At 33.6% G+C, this 27,723-nt stretch overlaps 1 protein-coding gene across 1 annotated transcript; it reads right to left on the reverse strand.

Annotated features, from left to right (window-relative positions):
• Positions 1 to 434: 434 nt before the first annotated feature.
• Positions 435 to 27,229, reverse strand: ccdc39 (coiled-coil domain containing 39). Its single transcript, XM_051122661.1, has 23 exons — positions 27,026 to 27,229; positions 26,807 to 26,926; positions 26,581 to 26,727; positions 23,734 to 23,892; positions 22,816 to 22,908; positions 22,563 to 22,691; positions 22,197 to 22,388; positions 20,814 to 20,917; positions 20,523 to 20,655; positions 18,875 to 19,069; positions 18,620 to 18,784; positions 16,168 to 16,305; positions 15,647 to 15,855; positions 15,290 to 15,413; positions 11,495 to 11,654; positions 9,163 to 9,269; positions 6,753 to 6,893; positions 6,309 to 6,488; positions 4,205 to 4,296; positions 3,301 to 4,052; positions 2,978 to 3,052; positions 2,269 to 2,360; positions 435 to 883 (listed from the first exon to the last, which is right to left on the reverse strand). The coding sequence occupies exons 1-20, from the start codon at positions 27,113 to 27,115 to the stop codon at positions 3,887 to 3,889; spliced, it is 2,844 nt and encodes a 947-aa protein (XP_050978618.1). The 5' UTR covers positions 27,116 to 27,229; the 3' UTR covers positions 435 to 883; positions 2,269 to 2,360; positions 2,978 to 3,052; positions 3,301 to 3,886.
• Between the last annotated feature and the right edge of the window lie 494 nt (positions 27,230 to 27,723).

Here is a 27,723-nt window from a genome sequence, read left to right on the forward strand (position 1 = left end):
TGATACTGACAGCTAGCGGCAAAAATGAGTACTGCAGTCCAAATTCACAGAGCGTTTGTCCTGCAGAACCTGATTTTACCAAGTACAACATGTTCCTGCATCAACATCTTTGTTGACCCTGGAACAACACTGTGATTAACCAATCCGATTTGAAAAAACAGTTTATAGTTTTTGTGAAGTTTAGGCTTACAATCAGTGTTTGGTGCTTGTACATCAGTGTCATTCATCTATCATTTCCTCTGATTTTAGGGATTACTCATGGGTAAGGTTAGGTTTCGGTGTAGGGATGTGGTCAAGATTACATTTTTGGATTACCTTTTTTTTTTTTTCACATACAACAACACATCTAACTCAGCAAAGTCAGGACCTGTTTGTCCTGCCCCTCTTCCTGAGACTCAACGCTCATGCAGGTTGCCAGATTAAGGACATACAAATCATTGTAGCATTGTTTATTGCAGAAACAAGTGTGTGAATTTAGCATGTTTCCTAAATATCCTGAACATATTTATGCTTTAGTACAGTCAAAAAACTACATATGGAATATATATATATATAAAACTGTCATCAGAAACAAAAGACTGTTTATTTAAAGTCCAGACTCAGAGCTTAATAGTATTTCATTCACAACAACTCATTTTAAAGTTGTACCTTGTTGTACCATGACACTACTGCTTATTTAGAGAACAGTACTTTATAAACAAGAAAAAATCACATTCATGTATAAATGCCCTGATAAAACTACACAAAGAACAATAACATAACAACATATCTGACCTTCTTCTAGCTTACAATATTAATGTTTCTAAGAAGTTCTGCCTTTCTGGATGCTTCTTACTGTAATGGAAGTTGTTGCCTTGTGTTCAGAAGGAATGAATGTTTCAATCTGAAATGAGAAAGAGCATTTTAAAACTTTATAGTTTTATATTTCATATAGCAGTGCAAAAATAAATCATTAAAAGTTATACAGTAAAACACATAAGAAATGTATGTGTTTTATGTAATGAGCCATTTAAAAGATCAAAAAACTGGCATTTTGGTGTTTTCTGTGGATGTGTTTCCTGAAGTTTCCACAGCTGTCCAACAAGTGTGCGGATAAAAAAATAAATGGCAATTTTCACAGTAAAAGTTAAGTCATTTCAATAGGAATCCACATGATCAGGAATTTTACAGGAGGGGGAAATATTTTCTCACGCAAAGTTTATATCGGGTCCAAGTTGGTCACAAGAGCAAACCAGCAGAAAGCTACTTGGCATGAACTTCTGTGTAAGCAGTGCTTCATACATTTTTTACACTAGTGACAATAGACAAGTGACCTTTTTTGGTTATGAAATTTCGTTAATGTAACAGCACATTAGCTAATATTTACACAAAAAAAAAAAAACACAAAAAAAAAACAGTAATATTGCAAAATGTTATTACAATATAAAGTAATAGCTTTCATTTTAATATACTTTAAAATATTATTTATAACTGTGATGCAAAGCTGAATTTTCATCAGCTGTTACTCCAGTGTCACATTATCCTTCAGAAATCATTCTAATATGCTGATTTATTATTAGCAATCAATGTTGTGCTGCCAAATATTTTTTTGGAACCTGTGATTCTTTTTTTCAGGATTCTTTGATGAAAAAGAACAGCATTTATTCAAAATATAAATATTTTCTAATTATGTAAATCTATGCTATTACTTTTACTAATTTAACACATCCTTGGTGAATAAAAATATTAATTTCTTAAAAAAAAAAAAGAATAAAAATTTACTGACCCCAAACTTTTGAACAGTAGTGTATATTGTTAGAAAACCTTTCTGTTTTAAATAAATGCGGTTCTTTTTATTCTTTTATTGATTAAAGAATCCTAAAAAAAAAGTATCACAGGTTCCAAAAAAATATTAAGCCGCACAAATGTTTTCAACACTGATAATAAAACAGCACATTAGAATGATTTCTGAAGGATCACGTGACACTTAAGTTAAGACACTTAAGACACTTAACACTTAAAATTCAGCTTTGCATCACAGGAATAAATTATATTTTAAAGTATATTAAAATGAAAGCTATTACTTTATATTGTAATAACATTTTGCAATATTACTGTTTTTTTTCTCAAATAAATGCAGCCTTGATGAGCATAAGAAACATCTTTAAACACCATTCAAAATCTTACTGATCCCAAACTTTTGAACGCCAGTGTATATGTACTGTATATACTTTATGTAACATGAAATATGCTTTTAGAAAGGGGAAAAAAAGCCTAAAGAATTTTTACCTGACGCACAAGGTACTCCATCTCAGGTGAGTTACTGGACAGATCAATCAAAGATTTGACAGTTATCCTCAAGCCAGTAATTACAGAAGGGGCTATGAGAAAATGGACAAGAATGTGTTATATTAAAATCAAAACAAATCTCCAAATTACAATACGGCTTCATTCTATCATAATTTGACCCTAATGTCTTTCCAAATATGTATGACTTTCTTTCAAATAAGATTATGGTTGAAACCAAAAGTAAAACCATAAAATATTGAATGAATTAATAAATAAAATAAATGAATAAAATGTTGATTGAAATAAAATATATAAGCTATAAGCTCTACTTATTTCATCTACTTTCCAAGACAGCATTTCTCATATTTATTTAGTTTAACTTGATGTATTAAAATAAACTAAAACTGTAATAAAAATAGTAGAGACTGAAAAACAATATCCGAATGCTACTAAATTAATACTGCTTAAAAGTCATTTTGTTTTGGATCCCTTTGACTCATTGTATGGACAAAAACAGTTAAATCTTCTTTCATAATATTTTTTTGTCATTCCATAGAAGAAAGTCATACAGTTGGAACAACATGATAATGACAAAATATCCCTTTTAAACTATATCACTCTAGCACGTTCTCTAGCAAGCTGTAAGCTGACTTATTTTCATTTGTGATACTATACCAACTATATCAACCAGTAAAATATGATATTGTACCAGGCTGCTGAGAAGTCATTGACCAGTTTTCTGTTGTTGCAGGTGATGTTGTAAGCAATTCTGTTGTAGGATCAACTGTAAGCAACCAGGTTTGTGAGTGAACATGTAAATGATGTACATGAAAAAGTCAAAATTTCAGCAGTTCATCATTTAATCCATTATATCATAAAATCAACCAGAGTAAAGACTTTGCTTGACGTTAGAGACTTTAGAGCTACTGTATAAAACAACAAAATGTTTAGCCTCAGCTTCAAACTGAGTCATTTAATTTTCCAATTTTTTTACCACTTTGAGCAGAAGTAAAAGTTTGATCAGGTACTCACCTGTAGTGGTCGATTCTCCCACAGAAAAACACAGAAATCCAACAAACAGGATGAAAACTTTCTCCATTGTTCTGATCCTTTAGGAGTAACGAATCTGAATAAGCGTTCAGCGACTCTTCAGGTTTCTAGGTTGTATGGCGGGCGTTGACTGAAATGTCTGTTTCATGGGTTTCCATAAATAGTGGAACTGAACACACCCCTGCATTGGCGGCACAAACACAATAGGCTGTAGACGGAAGTTACTCCGATTTTCACCTGATACCTTTGATTCATCACGGGCCAAAGCATTTCACGAATGTAGGGTTTTATTGTTTCTTTATTATGTTACTGCCACGCAACACAAAGTAGTGAAATTAAAACAAGACATGAGTATGTAATTCCAAACAAAAGAGTCAATAATAAAACTGTGTTTACAGTAAAGTCTAAAGTTGTACTTCCCTTTAAAAACAATTTCTAGGAAATGAAAAGTGAATTTTAAACATGCGAAAGCTATTTTAAAGAAACGCTGTATTGAATAAGTTGACCACTGAGTTAATTAGGAATAATAAATTTACTGTTCTTCATAGAGACTGGCATCTGGTTTTGTCTAAGGGCTTTTGCACTTGCTGCTCCTGCTGCTGCCCCCAGCGCTGGGTGGCCGAGATCCTTGCGGGGACGTGACTGAGAGGCCCAAACCCAGATCCACTGTCTTCACTGCAGGGAATGTGACAGATTGGCTTCTGGGACTGCTGCTGGCTGATGGATGTGAGGGTCTGATGCGTATGTGGGACACATAAGACAACAATCAGGACTTTTTGCATGTCATGCATATTTGTCTGGTTTAAACGGTCACACTTGACTGGATAATTCTGCTGTCATGGCAGCAGATGCACATGTGGAATATATTTTATGGTTATGTGAATACCGATGTAGTGAAGCAGAACTGCGGGCTGAGTTGATCTTTGAACTCAGACGGCTGGATGGAGTTGAAGCGGGGGAGGGCAGGGACAGACCAGCCTTCAAGAGGAAAATAACGACATTAACCATTAATTAGTAACTTAATTTATATGAAAACAAGTTAGTAATTACTACAGCAATACATTATTGTTTAAAAGGTTTGTCTCTTATGCCTAACAAGGCAGCATTTGTTTGATCAAATTACAGTACAATTGTAGTATTCTGACATATTATTACAGTTTAAAATAACTGTTTATTTTAATACACTACTGTTCAAAAATTTGGAATCTGTAAGATTTTTTTAAGGAATTCTCTTATGCTCAGCAAAGTTCCATTTATTTGACAAAAAAACAAAAAAAAGCAATATTTTGAAATATTATTGCAGTTTAAAATAGCAGTTTTCTATTTCAACATCCTGTACATACAATTAATTTTTGCGATGCAAAGCTGAATTTTTATCAGCTGTTACTCCAGTCTTCAGTGTCACATGATCCTTCAGAAATCATTCTAATATGATGTTTTATTATCAATGTTAACTTGTGCCGCTAAATATTTTCTTGAAACCTGTGATACTTTTTTCAGGATTTTTTGATGAATAAAAAGTTAAAAAAAAAGAGTTTTTATTTAAAATAGACATCTTTTGTAACAATATAAGTCTTTACTATCACTTTTTATCAATTTAACACATCCTTGCTGAATAAAAGTATTAATTAAAAAAAAAAAAAAAAAAATGTACTGACCCTAAACTTTTCAGGATTCTTTGATGAATAAAAAGTTAAAAAGAAAAGCATTTATTCAAACTAGAAATTTTATAATAATATAAGACTTTACTATCACTTTTTATCAATTTAACACATCCTTGATGAATAAAATAATTAATTTCTTTCAAAGAAAGAAAGAAAGAATACATTTACTGACCCCAAACTTTGAATGGTAGTGTATATTGTTACAAAAGATTTCTATTTTAAATAAATGCTGCTCTTTTTAACTTTTTATTACCAAAGAATCATGAAAAAGTGAAACAGTGAAAATAAATCAGCACATTAGAATGTTTACTGAAGGATCATGTGACACTGAAGACTGGAGTAATGATGCCGAAAATTCATCTTTGTATCACAGGAATAAATTATTTTTTAAAGTATATTAAAACAGAAAACCACTATTTTAAATTGCAATAATATTTCACAATATTACTGTTTTTTTCTGTATTTTTAATCAAACAAACAGCCTTGATGAGCAGAAAACCTTCTTTAAAAAACATTAACAGTCTTACTGATCCCAAACTTTTGAACAGCAGTGCATATTTTAAAAAGAAATGTATTTCTGTGATGCAAAGCTGACTTTTTAGCATCATTACTCCAGTCTTCAGTGTTCAGACATGATACTTCAGAAATCATTCTAATGATGATGATTTATTATTATTATTGAACACAGTTGTGGTGCTTAATATTTTTTTGGAACCTGTGATATTTTTTCAGGATTTTTCGATGAATAAAAAGTTAAAAAGAACAGCATTTATTCAAACTAGAAATTTTATCTAATAATACAAGTCTTTACTACAAACTCTGAATGGTAGTGTATATTGTTACAAAAGATTTCTATTTTAACCCTTTAACTGTCACTCCCTATCTTGAACATAGACATGAAAATGCACTATCCAAAGTTAAATTGTAATAATTCATGAACAAAAACATTTTCTAATATGAATTTTATGTACAATTTCCATGGTAATGCAATTTCTGATTTTAAAATGGCTTTCAAAGTAGTGGTTTTATATTAAAATAGAAAACCACTATTTTAAATTGCAAAAATATTTCACAATAGTACTATTTTTTCTGTATTTTTAATCAAATAAATACAGCATCGATGAGCAGAAAAGTCTTCTTTAAAAGACATTACAAATCGTACTGATCCCAAACTTTCAAACGGCAGTGTATATTTTATAAATGTATAAATGTTTTCCTGTGATGCAAAGCTGGCTTTTCAGCATCATTACTCTACTCTTCTTCTACTACAGTGCTACATGTTGCTTATAAAAAACAATGGGTAATTGTTCCCATGTTGTGTTGTACCTGCATAAAACACATCTGCAATGCAGACGACAGCTCAGGATTTTCCTTCATGGCTTCCAGAAGCATCTTATTTACACTTTTATTTAAATCTCTGAGCTCTCGTAGCTGTATGTCACGTTCCTCAAAAGTCTTCTCTTTGGTGTTTTTAGCAGACCGAATTTCCCTGGTATATTTGGAACACTGTGAGATAAGAACAAGATGAGTTTAGAAATAGGATAATCAATAGTTTATAACAGATAATACTGGCCATACTGTGTATACATTAAAAAAAAAGATAGGGGGCCCTCATATTTGTATAGAGTTAGTTGTCATACCTGCAATTATACAGGTCTATTATGAATAATTAATAATTAACTAAATTATGCTTACTATTGAAAACATCATTTGATGACGAATCTGAAAAGATAAAGCAGGAAAATGTAGGGTATGTGAGGGTGGTCAGACCTGTTTGATGGCTCTATTGAGTTTCTCTCCCTGAGAGAGAATGTCTTTGTTGAGAGAGAGCACACGGGCCTGAGTCGTCTCAACGGTCTCATTCTGGACTGCTTCCTCTTGAAGAAGACCCTCCAATGTGCGGGACATGCTCTGAAATATGTGGAAAAAACATGCTTTATGTACTATCATCTAAAGTGGTTTTAATTCACATAAGAATATTATTTGTTATTACTGACTTAACCTGACCTTGCTAATTAACCTCCAGCTTTTCATGTTTTACAGGGCAGGTTCACAGAAACTTGTTTCACCTGTTGTGAATGATGCTTTCAAACATTGTTTTTAACTCTTATGTAACTTAGTAACATAAATATAAAAGTGAAAGGACACTTTGCATTACAGTGCATTACACTGCGTTATGCTGATGAATTACAATTCTGATAACCTTTAAAGTAAAGGTGTGATCACAAAACTTTGGTAACAAAAACATGTTCCAATGTCAGTAGTGTAACTATATATGATCCACTGCTTCCGCAAACGTCACTTTGAAAACAAGCAGCTTTCTGCTGGTCTGCACAGTGAATTCACATGAGTGAAATCTGCATTGGGGAACCCTTTTGTGATCGCACACATTTCTACTGAAATGACTGGAAAATGCAAAATTTCACAAGAGCTTTGGTGAATGTGACCACACCTTTCTAGTGTTTGTGTTACACATATGTGACCCTGGACCACAAAACCAGTCTTAAGTCGCTGGGGTATATTTGTAGCAATAGCCAAAAATACATTGTATGGGTCAAAATTATTGATTTTTCTTTTATGGTAAAAATCATCAGGATATTAAGTAAAGATCATGTTCCATTAAAATATTTTGTAAAATTCCTACTGTAAATGTATGAAAACTTAATTTTTGATTAGTCATATACATTGTTAAGAACATTATTTGAAGAACTTTAAAGGCAATTTTCTCAATATTTTGATTTTTTTGCACCCTCAGAATCCTGATTTTAAATAGTCGTATCTTGGCCAAATATTGTCCTATCATAACAAACCATACATCAATGGAAAGCTTATATATTCAGCTTTCGGATGATGTATAAATCTCAATTTTGACATTATGACTGGTTTTGTGGTCCAAGGACACATATACGACCCTGGACCACCAAACCAGTCTTAAGTAGTACAGGTATATTCGTAGCAATAGCCAAAAATACACTGTATGGGTCAAAATGATCAATTTGTCTTTTATAGCAAAAATCATTAGGATATTAAGTAAAGATCATGTTCCATGAAGATATTTAGTAAATTTCCTACTGTAAATATCAAATCTTAATTTTTGATTAGTACTTTCAGTAAGAGTAAGAAGTAAAAAAACTTCTTTGAACAACTTTAAAAGAGATTTTCTCAATATGTTGATTTTTTTACACCCTCAGATTACAGATATTTAAATAGTTGTATCTTGACCAAATATTGTCCTATTCTAACAAAGTTTATTCATTCAGCTTTCAGATGATGTATAAATCCTACTTTCAAAAAATTGACCCTTATGACTGGTTTTGTGGTCCAGTGTCACATATTATGCGCTATAATTAATTACTAAACCAATAACAATGAAACACTAAGTACATACAATTAGAACCCCTTTACAGGGAATTATGAACACGGAATCACAATATAATTCAGTTTTATATGAAAACTGAAAAAATACTTTTACATCATTTGATAATCTAGGTTTAAAACAAATTTAAATTTAATATACAGTACCTATACTGCTGTTTCTAACAGCTCTGGACTGAATAATGTCTATAGCTTTAATAAGCAGACATTTCTTACTTGAATGCTTTTAAAGGGATAGTTCACCCAAAAATGGCATTCATTCCCCCAGGGCATTCAAGATGTAGGAGACTTAGTTCCTTTAGTAGAACACAAACAAAGATTTTTAACTCAAACCGTTGCAGTCTGTCAGTCATATAACATCAAGTTTTCATTTTTGGGAGAACTATCCCTTTAAAGGCTCTAGCGTGAAGATAAACATGGCAGATTGGGTGCGGTTCACTGAGGACAGGGTCTCTGCAAATACGGCAGTGTCCGTCAACAGTCGTGGGTGGGGCTTGTAAAATGTGACATCACATTTTACGGATTCTGTGATCGGCTTGCTCTGAGGCACTGCTTATGATTTATGGGAATTAAAAAAAAGGAGCAGGTGGATTTTTATCATTATAGGGTGGTTGTGTACACACACAGCCATTTGTGTTTTAGCTAAGTAATTGCTCCTGGTGTTTCTGAGGGTAATCTGGTGTATTGATCATTTTTATAATTTTTGATATGCAGATGCAACCACAGTAATTGTATATTAACTCAACAGATCCATTATGGAGCCCTGTCTGTCTGGTGGAATGTTTACGTCAATAAAAACATTTACTTCAATGTCCTCCTGCAGTTCTCGGATTTGCCGTTTCTTATATTTGTATTTCTCCTCGGCTGCTCGTCTCTGCTCCTCCAGCTTCAGTTTCTCCTGGTGTGCAGGACCTACAGTGAGATAGAGCACTGCTCAGTTCACACTGAAATTCTTTCTGATTACATACATTGCAATGTTCCAGACATTGTTTATATGCCAAATAAAGCCCTCACAGTATCTATACCACAAACAAGTGATGTTTGGGTGCGGGTATGGTATGAGCTAAATATATTTAATTTGACAACAAGTTGTCACGAGTGTGTGTAGTTCAGAACCAAGAACGAGGATGAACTATTTCCAAGAGTCTTTAACTCTTTCCCCACCATTGACACAATTTTACGGCTTTCTGCGTTTAAATGTCCCACTTCGAATCTCAGTGAGTTCTGGTCAATCAAACGCCACGTTAACAAATTGACCACACACTAACATTCAAAAGTTTGGATCAGTTTTCCGATTTTTCTTGTTTTTAAAAAAATGATCTTATGCTCATCAAGGCTGCATTTACTTGACCAAAAATACATAAATATTGTGAAATATTATTACAGTTTTAAAAGAATGGTTTTCTATTTTAATATATTTTAAAATATAATTTAGTCCTGTGATGCAAAGCTGAATTTTCATCAGCCATTACTCCAGCCTTCAGTTGTCACATGATCCTTCAGAAATCATTATAATATGCTGATTTATTATCAAAGTTGGAAACAGTTGTGCTGCTTAATATTTTTAATATTTTAAAATTCTTTTTTTAGGATTTTTTGATGAATAAAGAACAGCATTTATTCAAAATCTTTTCTAGCAATATAAGTCTTTGCTATCACTTTTTATCCATTTAACACATCCTTGCTGAATAAAAGTATTAATTTCTTTCAAAAAAAAATAAAAAATAAAAATGTACTGACCACAAACTTTTAAATGGTAGTTTATATTGTTACAAAATATTTCTATTTTAAATAAATGCTGTTCTTTTTAACTTTTTATTAGAAAAAAGTATCACAGGTTCCAATAAAAAAATAATAATAATAATACATAAATAATAAATAATAATAAATGTTTTGTTCATTGTGTTTTCATGTTAGGTAATACATTAACTACAATTAAATATTGGAACCTTATTGTGTTACCGAAATGATATTTCACAATATTACTGTTTTTTTCTGGATTTTGATCAAATAAATAAAAAACACTAAAAAAATTAAATAAAAACTTCTTTTAAAAAACATTAACAATCTTACTGATCCCAAACTTTTGAACAGCAGTGTATGTAGTCACCATGACACAATGAGAACGCTTAATGTTTTTGTGTCAAATATAGCAAACAGAAAAATGATTAACATAAAATGCTGCTGTCCGTTTTGAAAACAGCTAAAAAATAAAGGTGTCATTTTATAAACTGAATGTGTAATGTTTTGTGTAAAGTTCAACTCCACATTATGCTCGTAGGAACGAGTGATGCCAAATGACGCGTCTCGCTGAGGGTGGGGTTGATCGATTTCCCCCGAGTTCACAGGTCGGATGTCTGACGTTAAGTAGCATTCCAGACATTATTTCCAAGTAAGAGGTGGGAAAACCCAATTTCTAGTTGTCTGCATACCCTTGAAACTCAATAATGTATGAATATGAAACTAAACAGAACATATTTGTGACACAAATGTGACCCTGGATCACAAAACCAGTCATAAGGGTTATTTTTTCTAAATTGAGATTTATACATCATATAAAAGCTGAATAAATAAGCTTCCGTTGATGTATGGCTTGTTAGGATAGGACAATATTTGGTCGAAATACAACTATTTAAAAATCAGGATTCTGAGGGTGCACAAAAATCTAAATATTGAGAAAATTGCCTTTAAAGTTCTTCAAATAATGTTCTTAACAATATATATGACTAATCAAAAATTAAGTTTTCATACATTTACCGTAGGAATTTTATAAAATATCTTTATGGAACATGATCTTTACTTAATTTCCTAATGATTTTTGCCATAAAAGAAAAATCAATAATTTTGACCCATACAATGTATTTTTGGCTATTGCTACAAATAAACCCCAGCGACTTAAGACTGGTTTTGTGGTCCAGGGTCACATATACATCTGTTTCCTCATATTTCAGATAAGCTTACCAGACCACTTTAACACTGAGATTACACAACAATGCATTGTTTGAAAGCAGTGACATTAATGATGAAGAATGTTCTAAGACGCTAACAATGAGTTATGGTGTTTGAGGCTGACTTTATGAACACAGAGAATTTTAGAGTAATCTGTTTAACATAGAAATAGTTACTATAGTACTTACTGGACTCTGTGACTTTGGTCTGGGCTTTGCGGTAGGTTGTATTGCAGTTGTTGACAACCTGCAGGGTGTTCTCCAATGCGTGGATCTCTTTCTCTGTCTTGCGGATTTTGGCGTCCAAATCATCCCCTTGCCGCTGGAGTTCTTCTTTCTCTTGAGCTGCCTTCAGGAAAAGTCCAGGATTTATTAGATATTGAGATGTATGGAGTAGTAATGTTGATTCTGATATGAAAAAGGTCATGAGGTAGAAAAGCTTTGAATTCAAAAATCCAAGCTAAAGCCTTTGTTTTAGATGTATTAATGTTTTTGAAAGATGTCTCTATGCTCACTCAGGCTCTATTTCTTTGAATATATACAGTAAAAAATATGGTAAAAGAATAATATTGTAAAATACTATTATTTTAACCCTTTAACTGTTACTCCCATTTTTGAACACAGGCATAAAATGCAGACTTAAATTTTTATAATTATATATTTTATAATAATGAATGAAACATTTTGTAATATGATTTTAATGTACATATTTCATGGTAATCCAATGTCTGATTATAAAATGCCCTTTAAAGGATAAAATTTGAGATTTTAAGTTTTCAACTGATATATAATTTCTTATGATTTCTAAGTTGTACTCTTGACAAATATTAATCTATTACTTTTCCTACATAATTTGTAACACAAATACGGTAAAATATCTATTTAGGAGACTTAGACCTTTCCAACGATGTATAATTTGTCATGATTAGATTAGGATTTATTTGTAACTTTGGCGTCCCACAGAGGGGATGGTGACAGTTAAAGGGTTAAAATTACTGTTTTATATTTTAATATACTTTAAAATGTAACTTTTTCTTGTGAAAAGCTGATTTTTTAGCATCATTACTCCAGTTTTCAGTGTCACATGATCCTTCAGTAATCATTCTAATATGCTCATTTGACAATTCTCAACTCAAGACACATTTCTTATTATTATCAATGTTGAAAACCGTTTTGCTGCTTAACATGTTTGTGGAAACTATGATACATTTTTTTTTCAGGATTCTTTGATAAATCGAAAAAAGTTGAAAAGAACAAGATTTTTACTTTAAAATAAAAATCTTTTGCAACATTTAAAAAGTATTTATTGTCCCTTTGGATCAGTTTGGTGCATCCTTGCTGAGTAAAAGACAAAAATATAAAATAGTAATAATAAAATTAAAGCTATAAGCAACGTTGAAAGGGCCTTCGCACCCGGCCTCACCACCACCCGGTGACTTTAGGAAAACGGTGAATGGTGGACAATATGCATTTAAAGTGGTACACTGCCATCCAAAAAAAAAGTCACCACCTGGATTTAACTAAGCAAAAACGGTAAGAGCCTCCCATTGGATAATTACAACATGGATGATTATGTTGCAGCTGGCAACAACTTATTTAACCCTAACTGATGCAGTAGCTTCTTATTTCTTAAACAACCATGTCGGAAGACACATCGTGTGGTCGTGGAAAAGCTGAAAGTTAATCTGTTTCAGAAGGGTCAAATTATTGGCATGCATCAAGCAAAGAATACATCTAAGGAGATTGCTGAAACTACTAAAATTAGGTTAAGAACTGTCCAACGCATTATTAAAAACTGGAAGGATAGTAGGGAACCATCATCTTTGAGGAAGAAATGTGATCGGAAAAAAATCTTGAATGATCGTGATCGGTGATCACTTAAATGCTTGGTGAAATAAAATAAATAAACAACTCACGGCTATGTTTAATAGTGAAAGTAAGAACACAGTGCGAAGGGAACTTAAGGGATTGGGACTCAAAAGCTGTGTAGCCTTAAGAAAACCACTTATCAGTGAGGCTAATCGGGAAAAAAGGCTTCAATTTGCTAGGGAGCATAAAGATTGGACTCTGGAGCAATGGAAGAAGGTCATGTTGTCTGAGTAGTCCAGATTTACCCTGTTCCAGAGTGATGGGCACATCAGAGTAAGAAGAGAGGATATACTGAATATACTAAATGACCAGGTTATTCCATCAGTGGATTTTTTTTTTAAAAAAATGACAATGCCAGAATTCATCGGGCTCAAATTGTGAAAGAGTGGTTCAGGGAGCATGAGACATCATTTTCACACATGGAATCGCCACCACAGAGTCAGCACATCGCATTGAGAATTTTTGGCATGTGCTGGAGAAGAATTTGCGCATCATTAATACAAGATCTGGGCGAAAAAATAATGCAACTCTGGATGGGAATAAATGTTGTGATATTGCAGAAGCTTATCGAAACAATGCCACGGTGAATGCGTGCTGTAATTAAAGGTAAGGCGGTCCAATGACATTTTTTGGACGGGCAGTGTAGAAGGAATATGACAAAGTAATTTATATGTACCAAACTTCCTGCTACCAGCTGGTGGCGCTATGATTATAACTGTATATTGGCATGTAGATGTCTTCAGGCCAGCATGTTTATAAAACATATGAAGTTTGGTGCAGACTGAACATGGTATGTTTGAGTTAGTGCAAAGTATACTATTTCCAACAGGTGGCGCTATGATTATAACTGAATATTGACCTTTAGATGTCTACAGACCAGGAGATTTACTAAACATTTGAAGTTTGGTGCAGATTGGACATTGCTCGTTTAAGTTAGTGTAAAACAAGTTATTTCCTGTTGCCAGCAGGTGGAGCTATGATTATAACAGATTACTGGCCTTTAGATGTGTTCAGGCTAGGATACTTATTGAACGTGTGAAGACTGGGGCAGATCGGACATTGTATGGCTGAGTTACAACACCTTCTATTCACGTGGAGAACTTCGCAGGAGGAATCGCAAAGGCCTTTAGATTAGACTGACCAAATATAATGTTGATTTCATTAAATCCTTAGGAGTTTGTTAGAGCATAAAACATGTCACTCCCTGTTGCCAGCAGGTGGCGCTACGGTTATAACTGAATATGGTCATGGGCATGTGTTCAGGACAGAACTCTTATCAAACATGTAAATTTTGGTGCAGATCTGATATTGTATGCCTGAATTATAACAAGTTTGTCAGGCCACCACAGACACACCCGAAAACTCAAGATTCTCAATTTAATGTCACAAAGGGCTTTAGATTACACTAACCGAATTTGGTGTTGATCTGTTTAAATCTCTAGGAGGAGTTTGTTAAAATACAATGCCTGAAAATGACAAATATGGCACAAAACTTGCAGAGAAAATTCAAAATAACAGACTTACTTTGGGCTTTCGGACTTTGTACCGGGGACTTTTTTGTAGGCATTGGTGTGTTACATGTGTCTACCGAATTTTGTACATGTGTGTGAAACATACTCAAAGAGCACTTCATTAAAATTTTATAGGTGGCGTTATCAAGCCATTTTGCCACACCCACTTCCAAAACCCCAAGGTAAATTTTTACCACTGTTGGCGTCTGTGCAAGGTTTCATGAGTTTTCTAGCATGTTTAGGCCCTCAAAAATGTGATTCATTTTGGAGAAAAAGTAGAACTGAGCAATTCCAATAGGGTCCTAATAAAACCTTACTGACCCCAAACTTTTGAACAGTAGGATATACTGGTTAATTTTTTTACTTAACCTTTTTTGAAATAACACTACATAACAAGAAAGTATTATAGAATGCCCTTTAATATTTAAAAACAGTGATGTACTTCACTAAGCATGCCATCACATGTTACTGATTACAGATCTAAGCCTTTTGTTTGTATAGGAGTCTGATGCATGAAATACTATTAATTACTTTTCTGCGATTCTACCTTGAGCATGATGCAACTCAATGTATTTAGAATAACAAAATAACACAGGTATGATACCTTTATAATAAAGTAGGCCTGGGATTTCTCCTCTTCTCCCTCTGGTGCAGCCAAAGAAACAGTCAGGATCTCATACCTTTTCCTCATCTTGTCAATTTTGAACAAACTCTCGTTCACCGCAGCACTGACACCATTTGTCACAATCAACAGTGTGTGAAAAAAAAAATGCAGGAATCAAATATATGACATAAATTCAGTGCAGATCCTCTCCTACTCTTTATGGTTTTATAAAAAGAAAATATATAATTTTTATAGCACTAACAAATTACACAATAACAATATAAACATTTAAATTAACTAAAATAAAAAAATAATTAAATCATTTTAAAACTCCATTGGGTAGTATAGTGTTTTTACCTAAGTCCTTGTCTCTCCTGTTCAGTGAGCTTGATCTGTTTAGCGAGCATCTCTCTGTGCACACGGATCTCCTGCTCTTTCTCTTTCATTGCCGTTTGCAGCTGCAGACGTCTCTTCTCCAGGCTCAGCACTCCATCTGCTCGGTCATACAGCAGATCTCTCAGCCGCTGCACCTCCATCTTCAGGAGACCTTTCTCCACCATGCTATCCTGAAGGAAGGAGATGTACACGTGTGAAAAAGACGCAAGATGTGTTTTGTTGTTCTAAAAATGTGTTTGATAGATTAGGTTATCTACAATAGATTAATTATATATTTTACATGTTATAAGTTGTGCTAATAGCAAGCACTGATGGTGGGAGAACATTTGTGGAATATATTAAAAATAAAGAAATAAGTGAAGGCATTATCAAATTAGCCAACATACTTAAACAAACTGGCAAGAGGTTTGAATTTTGCAAAGTTCTGTGGCTTTGGCTGAAGAATTCTGTCAAGTTCTTCCATGTCCAATCAAATTACTCACCTGTTTTTTGAGCCTGAGTTTTTTCTGGTCTTTCTCAGAGTTGTCAGTGAAGAGTTCCAGCTCCTGGATCTTGGAGGTCAGTTCTCTCTTTTCTGCGCCAATCTTTTCTGTGTCTTTCCTAATGCAGCGGATATCATCCTGAAACCATTAAAAACATCCATACACATCAAAACAGTTTCTTCTTCTTCTTCTTTTTCATGTTTTTAAAGGGGTGCTATTATGCTTTTTCACTTTTTGAAAAAGTGTATCTTTGGGCATAAAAAAGATCTACAAAGTTACAAATCTCAAAGTCCACACCAAAAGGAGAGATTTCGTTTTTAAAAATTCCCTTTTCTTGAGCTACAACGAACGGCTCCTTTGGACTACAGCATTTGTTTTCCACATGCAATGATGTCACAACACGGTCCATTAGAATATCATTAAATTAAATCCCGCCCACGGAAATTCTAATTGTTGGGGGGTGGTTAGGGACGAGGTGGGGGATTAGCCTAATTTTAGCAATGCAGCGCGGAAAACCGCTTCAACAAGCCGCAGCGTGGCGGGTATCAACACGAGCATTGACTAGAGTGGCTGCTTCAGAGCTGTAACGCGCCGTAGACGTGTGCAGTACAGGGGGGCGAAACACATGCCGTAGCCGCGATCTACTCTGGTTGTGGTGTGGTAAGAGATTTATTCATCATACAGTGTAGATAGCTTCACTTATAACTCGAGTGTTTTTAAAAATGCAGAAACTTGCACTAGAATAGGCTAGGCTAATCAGTGATGATGTTCTTTGATAATGTTAGGCTGCTTTTAGCCTTATGCTGGAGCTGGTTTAGGGCAATGAAACTAAGTATGTAAATAATTAAATACATTAGCACGATAATATCATGTATTGGCGTTCTCGCAGGCTGACGATAGGACCCAACACTACCGTAGCGTATTATTTACTCACCCTCCATACATGACTTCATTCTTTCAGATGAATGCAATCAGAATTATATTAAAATTTATCCGGGCACTCCCAAGCTTTAGAACGGCATAGATGGGTGTTTCTCTTCATCAGTCCAAAACAAGTCTAATAATATGCATCCATCCATAATAACAAGTGCCTCACACGGCTCTGGGGGGTTAATAAAGGCCTCCTGTAGTGAATCGATGCATTTTTGTAAGAAAAATATCCATATTTAAAATGTAAGAATCACTTTAATCTAGTTTGCGCTAACAGTTGTACACGGAACTTGCTTCTTTGACAAGGGGCGTGGCAGTACTGAAACACCTCTAAGCTGTTCGCCAATCGCAACGCAATGGGACAGCTAACCAATCACAACACATTTCTTTTTTCGGAAGGCTAACTAAGAAACTAATCGAGTCATGTGTGCCAGGCTGGGAGAAATGTATTGTAATAATGCAAATGATGTTAAAAATAATGTGTTTTTCGAACCACCAAGCATGAAAGCATGCTCTAGTACACCCCCAAAACAAAATCAAGACTTTGTAAAAGAGGATAATAGGACCCCTTTAAAAGAAGTCTCTTCTGCTCACATGCATTTATTGCTGACTTAATGCGTAACAAACATTATTATTATCAATGTTGAAAAGAGTAATGTACACTTTTTTTCACATTCCTTTGATGAATAGAAAGCATTTATCTGAAATAAAAAGCTTTTGTAACATTATTGATATATATTCACTGCAAAAAATACTTTTCTTACTTAATTTTTTTGTCTTGTTTCCAGCCAAAATATCTAAAAATTCCAAGAAGGTTTATTGCCTTGTTTTAAAAAAAGAAAAAGTTAAAATTAAGTGAGTTTTTGCTTTGAATAACAAAATAATCTGCCAATGGAGTAAGCAAAATAATCTTATTTCAAGCTGAAATTTTATTTTGCTTACCCCATTGGCAGATTATTTTGCTTGTTTCAAGCAAAAACTCACTTAATTTTGACTTCTTTTTTCTGAAAACAAGACAATTTAAAAATTAAAACAATTTTTTGCATTAAACTAATGAGTATTTAGGAGAAAATGTGCTTAATTGTTTTTAAAATGGGGATGCAAAAAAAAACCCCGTAATGTTTCTAAAATAGATTCAGTTCAGCTTTAAGAAAAATTCTCTGAAATATGACAAATATTACCTGTCAAACTGTCTAAAGATCTGTTTGAAGATCTTTATGCTTATGAGCAATTCTATATTTATATTGCATATAGGACAGCAGGAAATGTAAGATTAAGAGAGCAGGAAATTATTATGATTAAAAGCAATTATTAATTGTTCTATGCAATTACTAATTGCGATAATGAAAGGGCAGAATACAAAAAAAAAGGGAAATCCATAATCATTCAATAAACATTTATGACATTTATGTCATTTGTGAATCAGACTTGTGTGCCTATACTGACAACAGCTGTTCTTCAAACCTGAGAAGAGCTCTGAGAAATCACTGTGTTGTGTGACAACAGAGACGCACACTCTTACCTGGAGTTTCTTCAGCTGCGTGGTGAGGGTGGCAGCTGTTTTATTCTTCTCCTCTAGAGCTTCAGCCAGATCAGAAGCCCTCTTCTCCAGAGCTTCCTTCTCCTCTGTGTTCACCTTCCCCTGCAAGTGTGACGTCTTCCTCTCCAGCATTTGGATCTGAAAGTCCTAAACCCAAACAAAAAAAGTCATTTGTCAACTTCTATTAACTTCTATTACTAGATGATAACTATTTGTTGACAAAGACAAGGATCATGCCTGGTTGGAGATGATCATCTGCTGTTTGAGCAGGTTCTGGTCTAGTTTACTGAGCCTGCTGTCCAGGTTGGAGATAGCGGCCCGGGTGGCGCAGATCTCAGCCGTGGTGTTTTTCTCTTTATCACGCAGTCCCTGCAACTCCTGACTCTTTCTGAACATGAGCTCTCTCTGTCGGAGCAGCTGAGCATCGATCTCCTGCATAAACAGTAACAAAACACTTTGATTACCACAGAGCCAAATTCACTTACAAATACATTTCAACTATAATAAATTCAAATACGTCTTCTTGTAAGGCCTCATATTGATCAGTCTAGGATTATGCATTAATGCTTTATTAATCCAAATAAAATGATTTGCAGATAAAATAAACAAATGACTATAACTTTTATAAATGGGTCAGTAACAAACACGCTTGAAGCTGCAGTCTAACTTTTTTTGTGTTCCAAATTTTGTATTTTCGACTTCACTATGGTACACTTACAATACATTTTTATATTCTGACTATTTTAGACTGGTTCTGGTAGGAACCACTGCGGAGCAGCCCAGTACCTTCGTGATTCGTCACAGACATAAACAAAGACGCATGTAGTTCTGTTCATCTGTCGGCAAAATTTATGGACTGCAGCTTTAACAAATTAGTAGTTTATGTACGATCAAATAATGATTAAAAAATTATATATGTATCAGTCGATACTGGATAATTTGTGCATATCACCGCTTTTTATATTTTTATAGAATTTATATTACCTTTGCTGTCAAATGTATTGTACTCAAAATGTCACTGATAAATGTAATCTTTAGGCAATCTCAAGAGAAATATAATTTTATCCATACTGTATTATATATATTAAATATACTTATATATACTTTATTATATATACTGTATTATAATGTTGAGATACCTAAATTAATTTGTAGAACTTCAGTTTAATTTAAATTTTTTGATTATAGTTTTTATTGTTTTATTTACTGACAAAATACTACAAAATTTGGCATTTATTTGGGTTATTGATCATAACAGTGCATTGTGTGTCCTATTTTTCCAAAACTCTGGATGAGGGTTATTATTATTAATATATTTGTTAATTAAAATAAATCTGAAATAATATTTTAAAATATGACATGAAACACCTATACTAAATGTAAATAAGAAATGTTGCTTTGGCAACTTCAAATATTTGAATTAAATTTGAACTAAAATTTGTAATTGGAAACAAAAAAATACTAAAAAGAAACTAAAATAACGCTGAAATAAAAATAAATTAAACCTAAACCTAATTAAAAAACATAAAAAAAATTTGAAAAGAATATAATGTAGCTACTAAAATAAAAATAAAAAAATGGAAAATATAAAAAAAGCTAATTCAAATTCTAAAAATATAAATCTATATTATAAATAATATTAATAAATAATACTAAAATAGCACTGCTGTGAAATCTTAAGTGTACACTGCATAATTCCTCTCCTGGACACTGAATGGTCAATACTGCATACAATATAGCAACATTTATGAAAACATAGAGAGAGAGAGAGAGAGAGAGAGAGAGAAGCCATCTTTTATTTCTGAGCCATATGGCTGTTCAGTGCAAAACAAAATGATGCCCAGATTGCTGAAGAGTTAAAAGGAGTCAAAGCAGTCAAACTCACTTTGATGTTCTGTTCCTGTTCTTTGCGCAGTTGCTCCATCTGTGCAGCTTGTTCTTCACCATCCAGCACCGCTTCTGTCACCAGCCGCAGCTTCTCTTTCAGAGCAGCATTATGCAGCTTTGCCGCTTCAACTCTACAATAAAAGAACTGCATATGTTCATACGTATAAAGTAATCTGATTTTACGTACATCACTCAGTGTTGGCAAATATTATATAAATTATAAGAAATAAGAGAAAAAAAAAACATCAAAACATGAAAGACAGTTGTCTGAGAAAAGAGAAAGCTTTACTTTGCTGTTTTGTCCTGAATGTCCTTTTTCATGCTGGTTAACTGAGATCTGGTGGTCTCCACATCTGTGGCTGTTCGGTCTAAAGTTCCCTTTAGCACTTCAACCTGAAAGCAAAACACTACATTTGATTAGTTTAGCCAAATTCATATATACATTTGCATTTAAAGGAGAAGTCCACTTCCAGAACAACAATTTACAGATAATTTACTTACCTCCTTGTCCTCCAAGATGTTCATGTCTTTCTGTCTTCTGTCGTGAAGATATTATGTTTTTTGAGGAAAGCATTTCAGGATTTTTATCCATATAATGGACTTCATTGGTGCCCCGATTTTGAACTTCCAAAATCCAAAGTTCGCTTTATAAGACCCTTCTTCCTCGGCTCAGATCGTTTAGAGCCCTTTGAAGCTGCACTTAAACTGCATTTTGGAAGTTCAAAATCGGGGCACCAATGAAGTCCATTATATGGAGAAAAATCCTGAAATGTTTTCCTCAAAAACCATAATTTCTTTACGACTGAAGACAGAAAGACATAAACATCTTGGATGACAAGGGGGTGAGTAAATTATTTGTAAATTGTTGTTCTGGAAGTGGAGTTCTCCTTTAACATGAAAAATTGACAAAAACAGATCCCTACCCTTACAAAGATGTACTGTACCATGGTATACTGATTGTATCATGATATTGGTACTTTTATCATTTCCATAATAACAATATTCCTCTGCTGGTACCCCAAGAACATTGAAGAACAAAAAAATGTAATTTTGTCATGGTACCATACCAGCCTTGGATTTATGAGACAACTGATATGACTTTCATCATGACGGACAAAAATGTACAAATAATGTACTCACCCCATTGTCATTCAAGATGTTCTTGCCTTTTTTAATGAAATTATGTTTTTTGAGGAAAACATTTCAGGAATTATCTCCATATAGTGGACTTCAATGGTACCTGCGAGTTTGAACATCCAAAATGCAGTTTCAATGCAGCTTCAAAGAGCTCTAAACGCGGCCTTATTCCCAGCTGAGGAATAAGGGTCTTATTTAGCGAAACGATCAGACCCTAATTCCTTGGCTGGGATCACTTAGAGCCCTTTGAAGCTGCATTGAAACTGCATTTTGGACATTCAAACTCACGGGCACCATTGAAGTCCACTACATGGAGAGCATTCCTGAAATGTTTTCCTCAAAAAAACATAATTTCTTTACGAGTGAAGAAAGAAAGACATGAACATCTTGGATGACAACAGGGTTAAGTACATTATCTGTAAATTTTTGTTCTGGAAGTGAACTTCTCCTTTAAGGGGAGAGGAGTGATGAAATGTGGATGCAAATTTTAGGAAATCAGAAGCACTCTAGCGTTGGAAAGCTCTCATAGACCCACTTCATCCTGCAGACGTCTTTGGTTCCTCTCCTCTTCCTGGAGCTGCTGCCTGAGTCGAAGTGCCTGGCGTTCAGCCGCACTTATATTCCTCTCCAGCTCCTTATTGTTCTCTATCTCGTGCTCCATGAAGTCCTTCCTCTCCTTAAGCAAAACCTTCTTCTCTCTTATCACTTGGTTCACCTCTGCCTGCAGCTACAAGATTCACATTCAAAGCTGAATAAACCATCTTCTAAATTAAATTGCAGACACAGATTTAGAGAGTTATGTATCTTATTAAAAAAAATTGCACTGTATATGTTTAGATCTAAAGAAACACTCTCAATTCAGTGATGTCTTTGAATTAAAAGAGTCCCATCTTCAGATTACCATGGCGCACTGCTGTATCTCCTTGTCTCTTTTTCTCATCTGTTCAATGGTGTTCTCCCACTGGCTGATCATCTCTTGTCTCTCAATGTGAGCCTGACGAAAGCTCTCGGCTGTCTTGTCAAGAGCAACCTGCATCCCAAAATACAAGTGCATTTGCTATGACCAAAATCTATAAGAACGATAGCATGTTAAAATCATAAAAATGTCCTCTCACAATTGAGAAATAAGAGGGAGCAAGAAAAACCTCTATCACCTGTGCTGTAACACTCTCAGTGACTTCATTGTCCAAGGTTTTTCTCTTCTGGTTGGCTTCAAGAGTCAACTTCTCAATGTTCAATGTCAACTCCTGTTTCAAAAGGCAGAGCAGACATTATCTCAGTCCAGGCAATTATTCTGCAATACAAACGCTTAACAGCATACTACTTTATTTAAAAAAATGCATGTATAAAGTAACTACACTTCTACTACTAAACTAACTAAAACCATTAAAAACATTTTCTTTACTTGAATATAAAATAAAACATAAAACATTGGCAATACTTCTTATTTTTATTTAGTTTAAGTACTAAATTAATTAAAGCTAAATAAAATAAACTAAAAAAAAATAGTTAAAACAAATGAAAATATAAAAAAAAAAAATGTCTTATTAAAAAAAGTGATTATATATTATATAAAATGTCAATAGTATAGCAACACTAATAAAATAACACTGATATATTATTATTATTTATTTAAATTATTTTACTTTAATTGAAGTATTATTACCTTTTTCACAATTACGCACGTGTTCCTAGAGTTCTAATTATCTTAATGTACAAATTAAAGGCAGAATACTTTCTAGTCTAAATATAAATATTTTTCCACATTATACAATGACTATAATGTGTATAGGGGTCTTGCTCAACTCTTTTAGGGTAATATATGATACAAACATGTTCTTGGCAGGTTTTGTGAGATTCATCCAGGTACTTTGTGTTACTTGGCAATCTCACATTTTTGTTTAACAGTGCTGTAAATGCATTTAATCCTTAAAGGTATTACAATAATGATACTTGCTTTGAATAAAGCAGTGACAGCCTGTGCAAGGCATCCTTTTACATTTTCCTTGACAGGCAAACTGGCTATACAAAGTGACAAACAGATGATTCTGACACTGTTACTAGGAACTCACTCGAATCTTGCTTTCGTCTTGCTTGGCGTATTTGATGATGGCCATGGTGTCTTCATCCTTGTGCGCTGATTCCTGCAGCCAGGCCTCCAGGGTCTGCTGATCCCAGTTCAGCTGACTCTTCAGTTCATCAAGCTTCTGGGTGGCTTTAAAGATGTTGTTCTGTGCAGATGATTAACGGAATTATTACATTAGCATTAGCATTTTAATTTATTATTCACTATTTATTTATTTGTTATATGGGCCATTCTACATTGGTGCAAACTGCTGTCCCACACCCAAAAAAAATTAAAAAAGCATTTAAGTTTTCAAATCTTAGATGTTTACTAAGATCATTTTATTATATTTTGAAACCCACAACAATATTTAAAATATCAGTAAGCTTAATATATATATAAAATCATCATTTATTGGGTATTTACAATTAGAAGGAGGCTGTCCCGAACCCTAACCCCTAAATTTCAACTTATGAAAATTATACTGAAATATTTTTTGCATTTTATTGCATTGTTGGTTTTAAAAATATCTTTTTGATTTTTTTTTAAAGTTAAAAAAAAAAAAAAAATATATATATATATATATATATATTTATTTATTTATTTTTTATTTTCTTTGTAAATTGTGTCCCACATTTTCATGTCAGTGTTTTAGTTTTAGTCCATTGACTGATTTTAACTACACCCCTATATTTATGATCAGGAAATATTTCTGTGTCACTCTCTCTCATAGCTACATGGTGAGTAGATAGGCCCCATCATTTTGAGGTAAATGTGTTCAAATGTATGAAAAATCTGTGTGTAACTTTAAGGAACATCACTACAGAACATAGTTTTTCCAGTTAAACACACTTTTTCAGAAGTTTTTCCCATAACATTTAGTTTTTATATATGTACCACTGTCAAGAACTGTGCTAGCTAACGATGTGCAGATTAGCATCTAAAACGGTCACTACCGAAACAGTCAAGGCCAAAACATATGGTGAAGTTTCAGTAGTGACATCTTTGATTTTTTTGGTGTTATCCCATAAAATTGACTCTACAGTAACAGCCATGACCAAAACATGTCATCATTTTTTCAGTAGTGACAAAGGGAAACACAAAATCCTTTATTTGGGGGAAATAAACAACATTTTTTTACTACAGTTCTGCAATTTTTTTGTATTTTAGTATGTTTTAGTCTTGTTTTAGTATGTGGGTTAAAATTCTATAACGTGATGTGGTCACTACCAAAACATTACTGTCACTACTGAAAATGTGCAGTCAAAAATAAAGTACTGAACTGAATTATCAGCTGAGATGTTAGTGTTTGGTTCAATGTATATTCAAACTAATGAATCCTTAAGTTTGAAATCAGTGTGATTAACTTTTTAGAAGAACTGGATTCAAAATACAACAAATCTCATAAATCACACTTGAAATATTGTTAAAATTGTAATTGTTATTGTTTTACCTTTGAAAACATATTAATAAAATAGAAAAAAAAATATATATTTAATATATTTAAGGAAGATGTAAGCAAAATCTTAATAGGTCAATATACCCCTTCTTAAAGGAGAAATCCACTTCCAGAACAAAAATTGACAAATAATGTACTCACCCCTTGTCATCCAAGATGTTCATGTCTTTCTTTCTTCAGTCGTAAAGAAAACATTTCAGCATTTTTCTCCATATAATGGACTGCTATGGTGCCCCGATTTTGACCTTCCAAAATGCAGTTTAAATGCAGCTTCAAATGATCACAAATGCAAATTGTAAATGATCCCAGCTGAGGAAGAAGGGTCTTATCTAGTGAAACGATCTGTTATTTTCATTAAAATAATACAATTTTTATATACTTTTTAAAATCAAACGCTCATCTTGTCTTACTCTGCTGAATTCTGTTTTTTCCAGTTCATGACAGTTAGGGTATGTCGAAAAATTCCCATCTCATGTTCTTCCTCAACTTCAAAATTGTCCTATATCGCTGTTTTACCTTTTTTGGTAGGGATGTTTGATCTTCTTTGCATGTTCACTTTGCAAAGACTGGGGTGGTACTTCTGCAGCAATGCAGGATGATTTTGAAATGATTTTTGAAGTTGAGGGAGAAAACACGATTGGAGTTTTTCAACATACCCTAACTGTCTTGAGCCAGAATACACAGAGTTCAGGCAGAGTAAGACAAGACGAGCGTTTGAGATTAAAAAGTATTTAAACTGTATTTTTTTTTTCATGAAAATAACCAATCGTTTTGCTAGATAAGACCCTTCTTCCTCGGCTGGGATCGTTTACAACCGCATTTGGGATCATTTGAAGCCGCATTTAAACTCCATTTTGGAAGTTCAAAATCGGGGCACCATATCAGTCCATTATATGGTGAAAAATCCTGAAATGTTTTCTTTAAAAAACACAATTTCCTTAACAGCTGAAGAAAGAAAGACATTAACATCTTGTATGAGAAGGGGCTGACTACATTATCTGTCAATTTTTGTTCTGGATGTGGACTTCTCCTTTAATAAATTATATATTAAAATTCGGGGAGAGGACAAATATTCCAAAAATTTTTGACAATAAAATATGAAGATTAACTGCACAATTACCAGAAATGTGTACCTTAGATATTATATAATTTGCATACATACAAAAATTGTGGAAAAATACATTTTTTTCAAGATGTTTCCAACTCTGAATTTGAACCAATTTTGTAGAATGGCCTATATAATACTTTTTAAACATCTGAGGTCGAATTTTTTTGTTTTTGAAATTTTTGTGAATATTTGTAGTTTGTGGGACACCAATGAATAGTGGTTTCTTTCTATTGTTTTGACAATAGAATAGTTCATGTAATAAGGATGGTGTAAGAGCCAGCTGTAACCTCCTGTGCGTTCTTCTTCTCATTCAGTGTTTTCAGTTGACTCTCCAGCTGAGTGATCTCCTGCTTCAAGCGGCCCGTCTCTCGCTCCGCCAGTGCTCTGAAATGCACCTCTGATTCAGTCTCCTTCTCTCTGGCTTTGCACAATGCCTGAACACACGCAAACAATGCATCTTACAAAACTAAGAAAAATACAGAAAAAACAAGTTCTTCGACAATTATCTCCTACCTGAGTGTGGGAAACCTCCTGTCTTAGATTTTTGAGGTGTTCAGTCAGAGCATTTATCACATCCTTGTTTTTATTTAATTTGTTCTCAAGATTTAATTGCTCTTTTTGCTTCTTTTGAAGCTGTGGAGGGAAGAAAAAATGAATGAGATTTACACACATCCTTCTTAAACACCATTTCTTCTGTTATTAAGTCATTTATTAGAAATATTTCTCACTCACCTCCTCCTCTAATGCTCTATTCTCTGCATTAGCTACAGGGATGGCAAAACCCGCGTCCCAACCAACTTCTGCTAACACGGCGTTGGACATTTTGCTGTTTCAGAGGCGTTCAGGAGTAAAACATAAACGGCTCGACGATATTAGGCCTAAATTACCAGACATTTACAAATGCCGTAGTTTGTCGTTGTGTTTTCAAGACTCGTTTCCTAGCAACGACGCAAACTGTCGATGTGCCGGATTCGACCGATAGATGTCGCCAAACGCTACTTTATCGGGCAGCAATTTTACAGAAAGTGCCTTACAAAATATCACATAGGATTGATCCAGTTAAGCATGTTTTGGAAAGATTTAAACTAACCATTTCATTCACCTGTGAATTTTGTGGACAAAAAAAAAAAAAAAAAAAAAAATCATTTTTTATTAGAAAGTAGTGGTCTCTTTGCAAACCAAACTTTTCACATTCTATAAATGATTTTAAATCATGTATAAACGTCCTGGAACAAACTAAAATAGGAAGCACTGTAAGCATGCAAAGCATTAAAAGCATTGGGAAAAAGCAATTACACTAAAAAAGTATTTTAGATTTTATTTTTATGGCAGCTGATTTTGTAAAACACCTTATTCTTGTGGCATTGAAGAAAAAATACAAGACACTTTCATTTGTGATTTTTTATCTTAGGTTAACAGTACCTTGATAA

Source organism: Labeo rohita, chromosome 2 (assembly GCF_022985175.1).
Source record: "Labeo rohita strain BAU-BD-2019 chromosome 2, IGBB_LRoh.1.0, whole genome shotgun sequence".
NCBI lineage: Eukaryota > Metazoa > Chordata > Actinopteri > Cypriniformes > Cyprinidae > Labeo > Labeo rohita.

Excerpts from the sequence above, each read along its gene's own strand:
- ccdc39 (XM_051122661.1), bottom strand. The coding sequence starts at position 27,115 with ATGTCCAACGCCGTGTTAGCAGAAGTTGGTTGGGACGCGGGTTTTGCC. Across the intron at positions 22,909-23,733 it reads AAGACGAAAGCAAGATTCGA|GAGTTGACATTGAACATTGA; the intron begins GTGAGTTCCTAG and ends CTTTTGAAACAG. Across the intron at positions 16,306-18,619 it reads CGCAGCTGAAGAAACTCCAG|GATGATATCCGCTGCATTAG; the intron begins GTAAGAGTGTGC and ends TAATGGTTTCAG.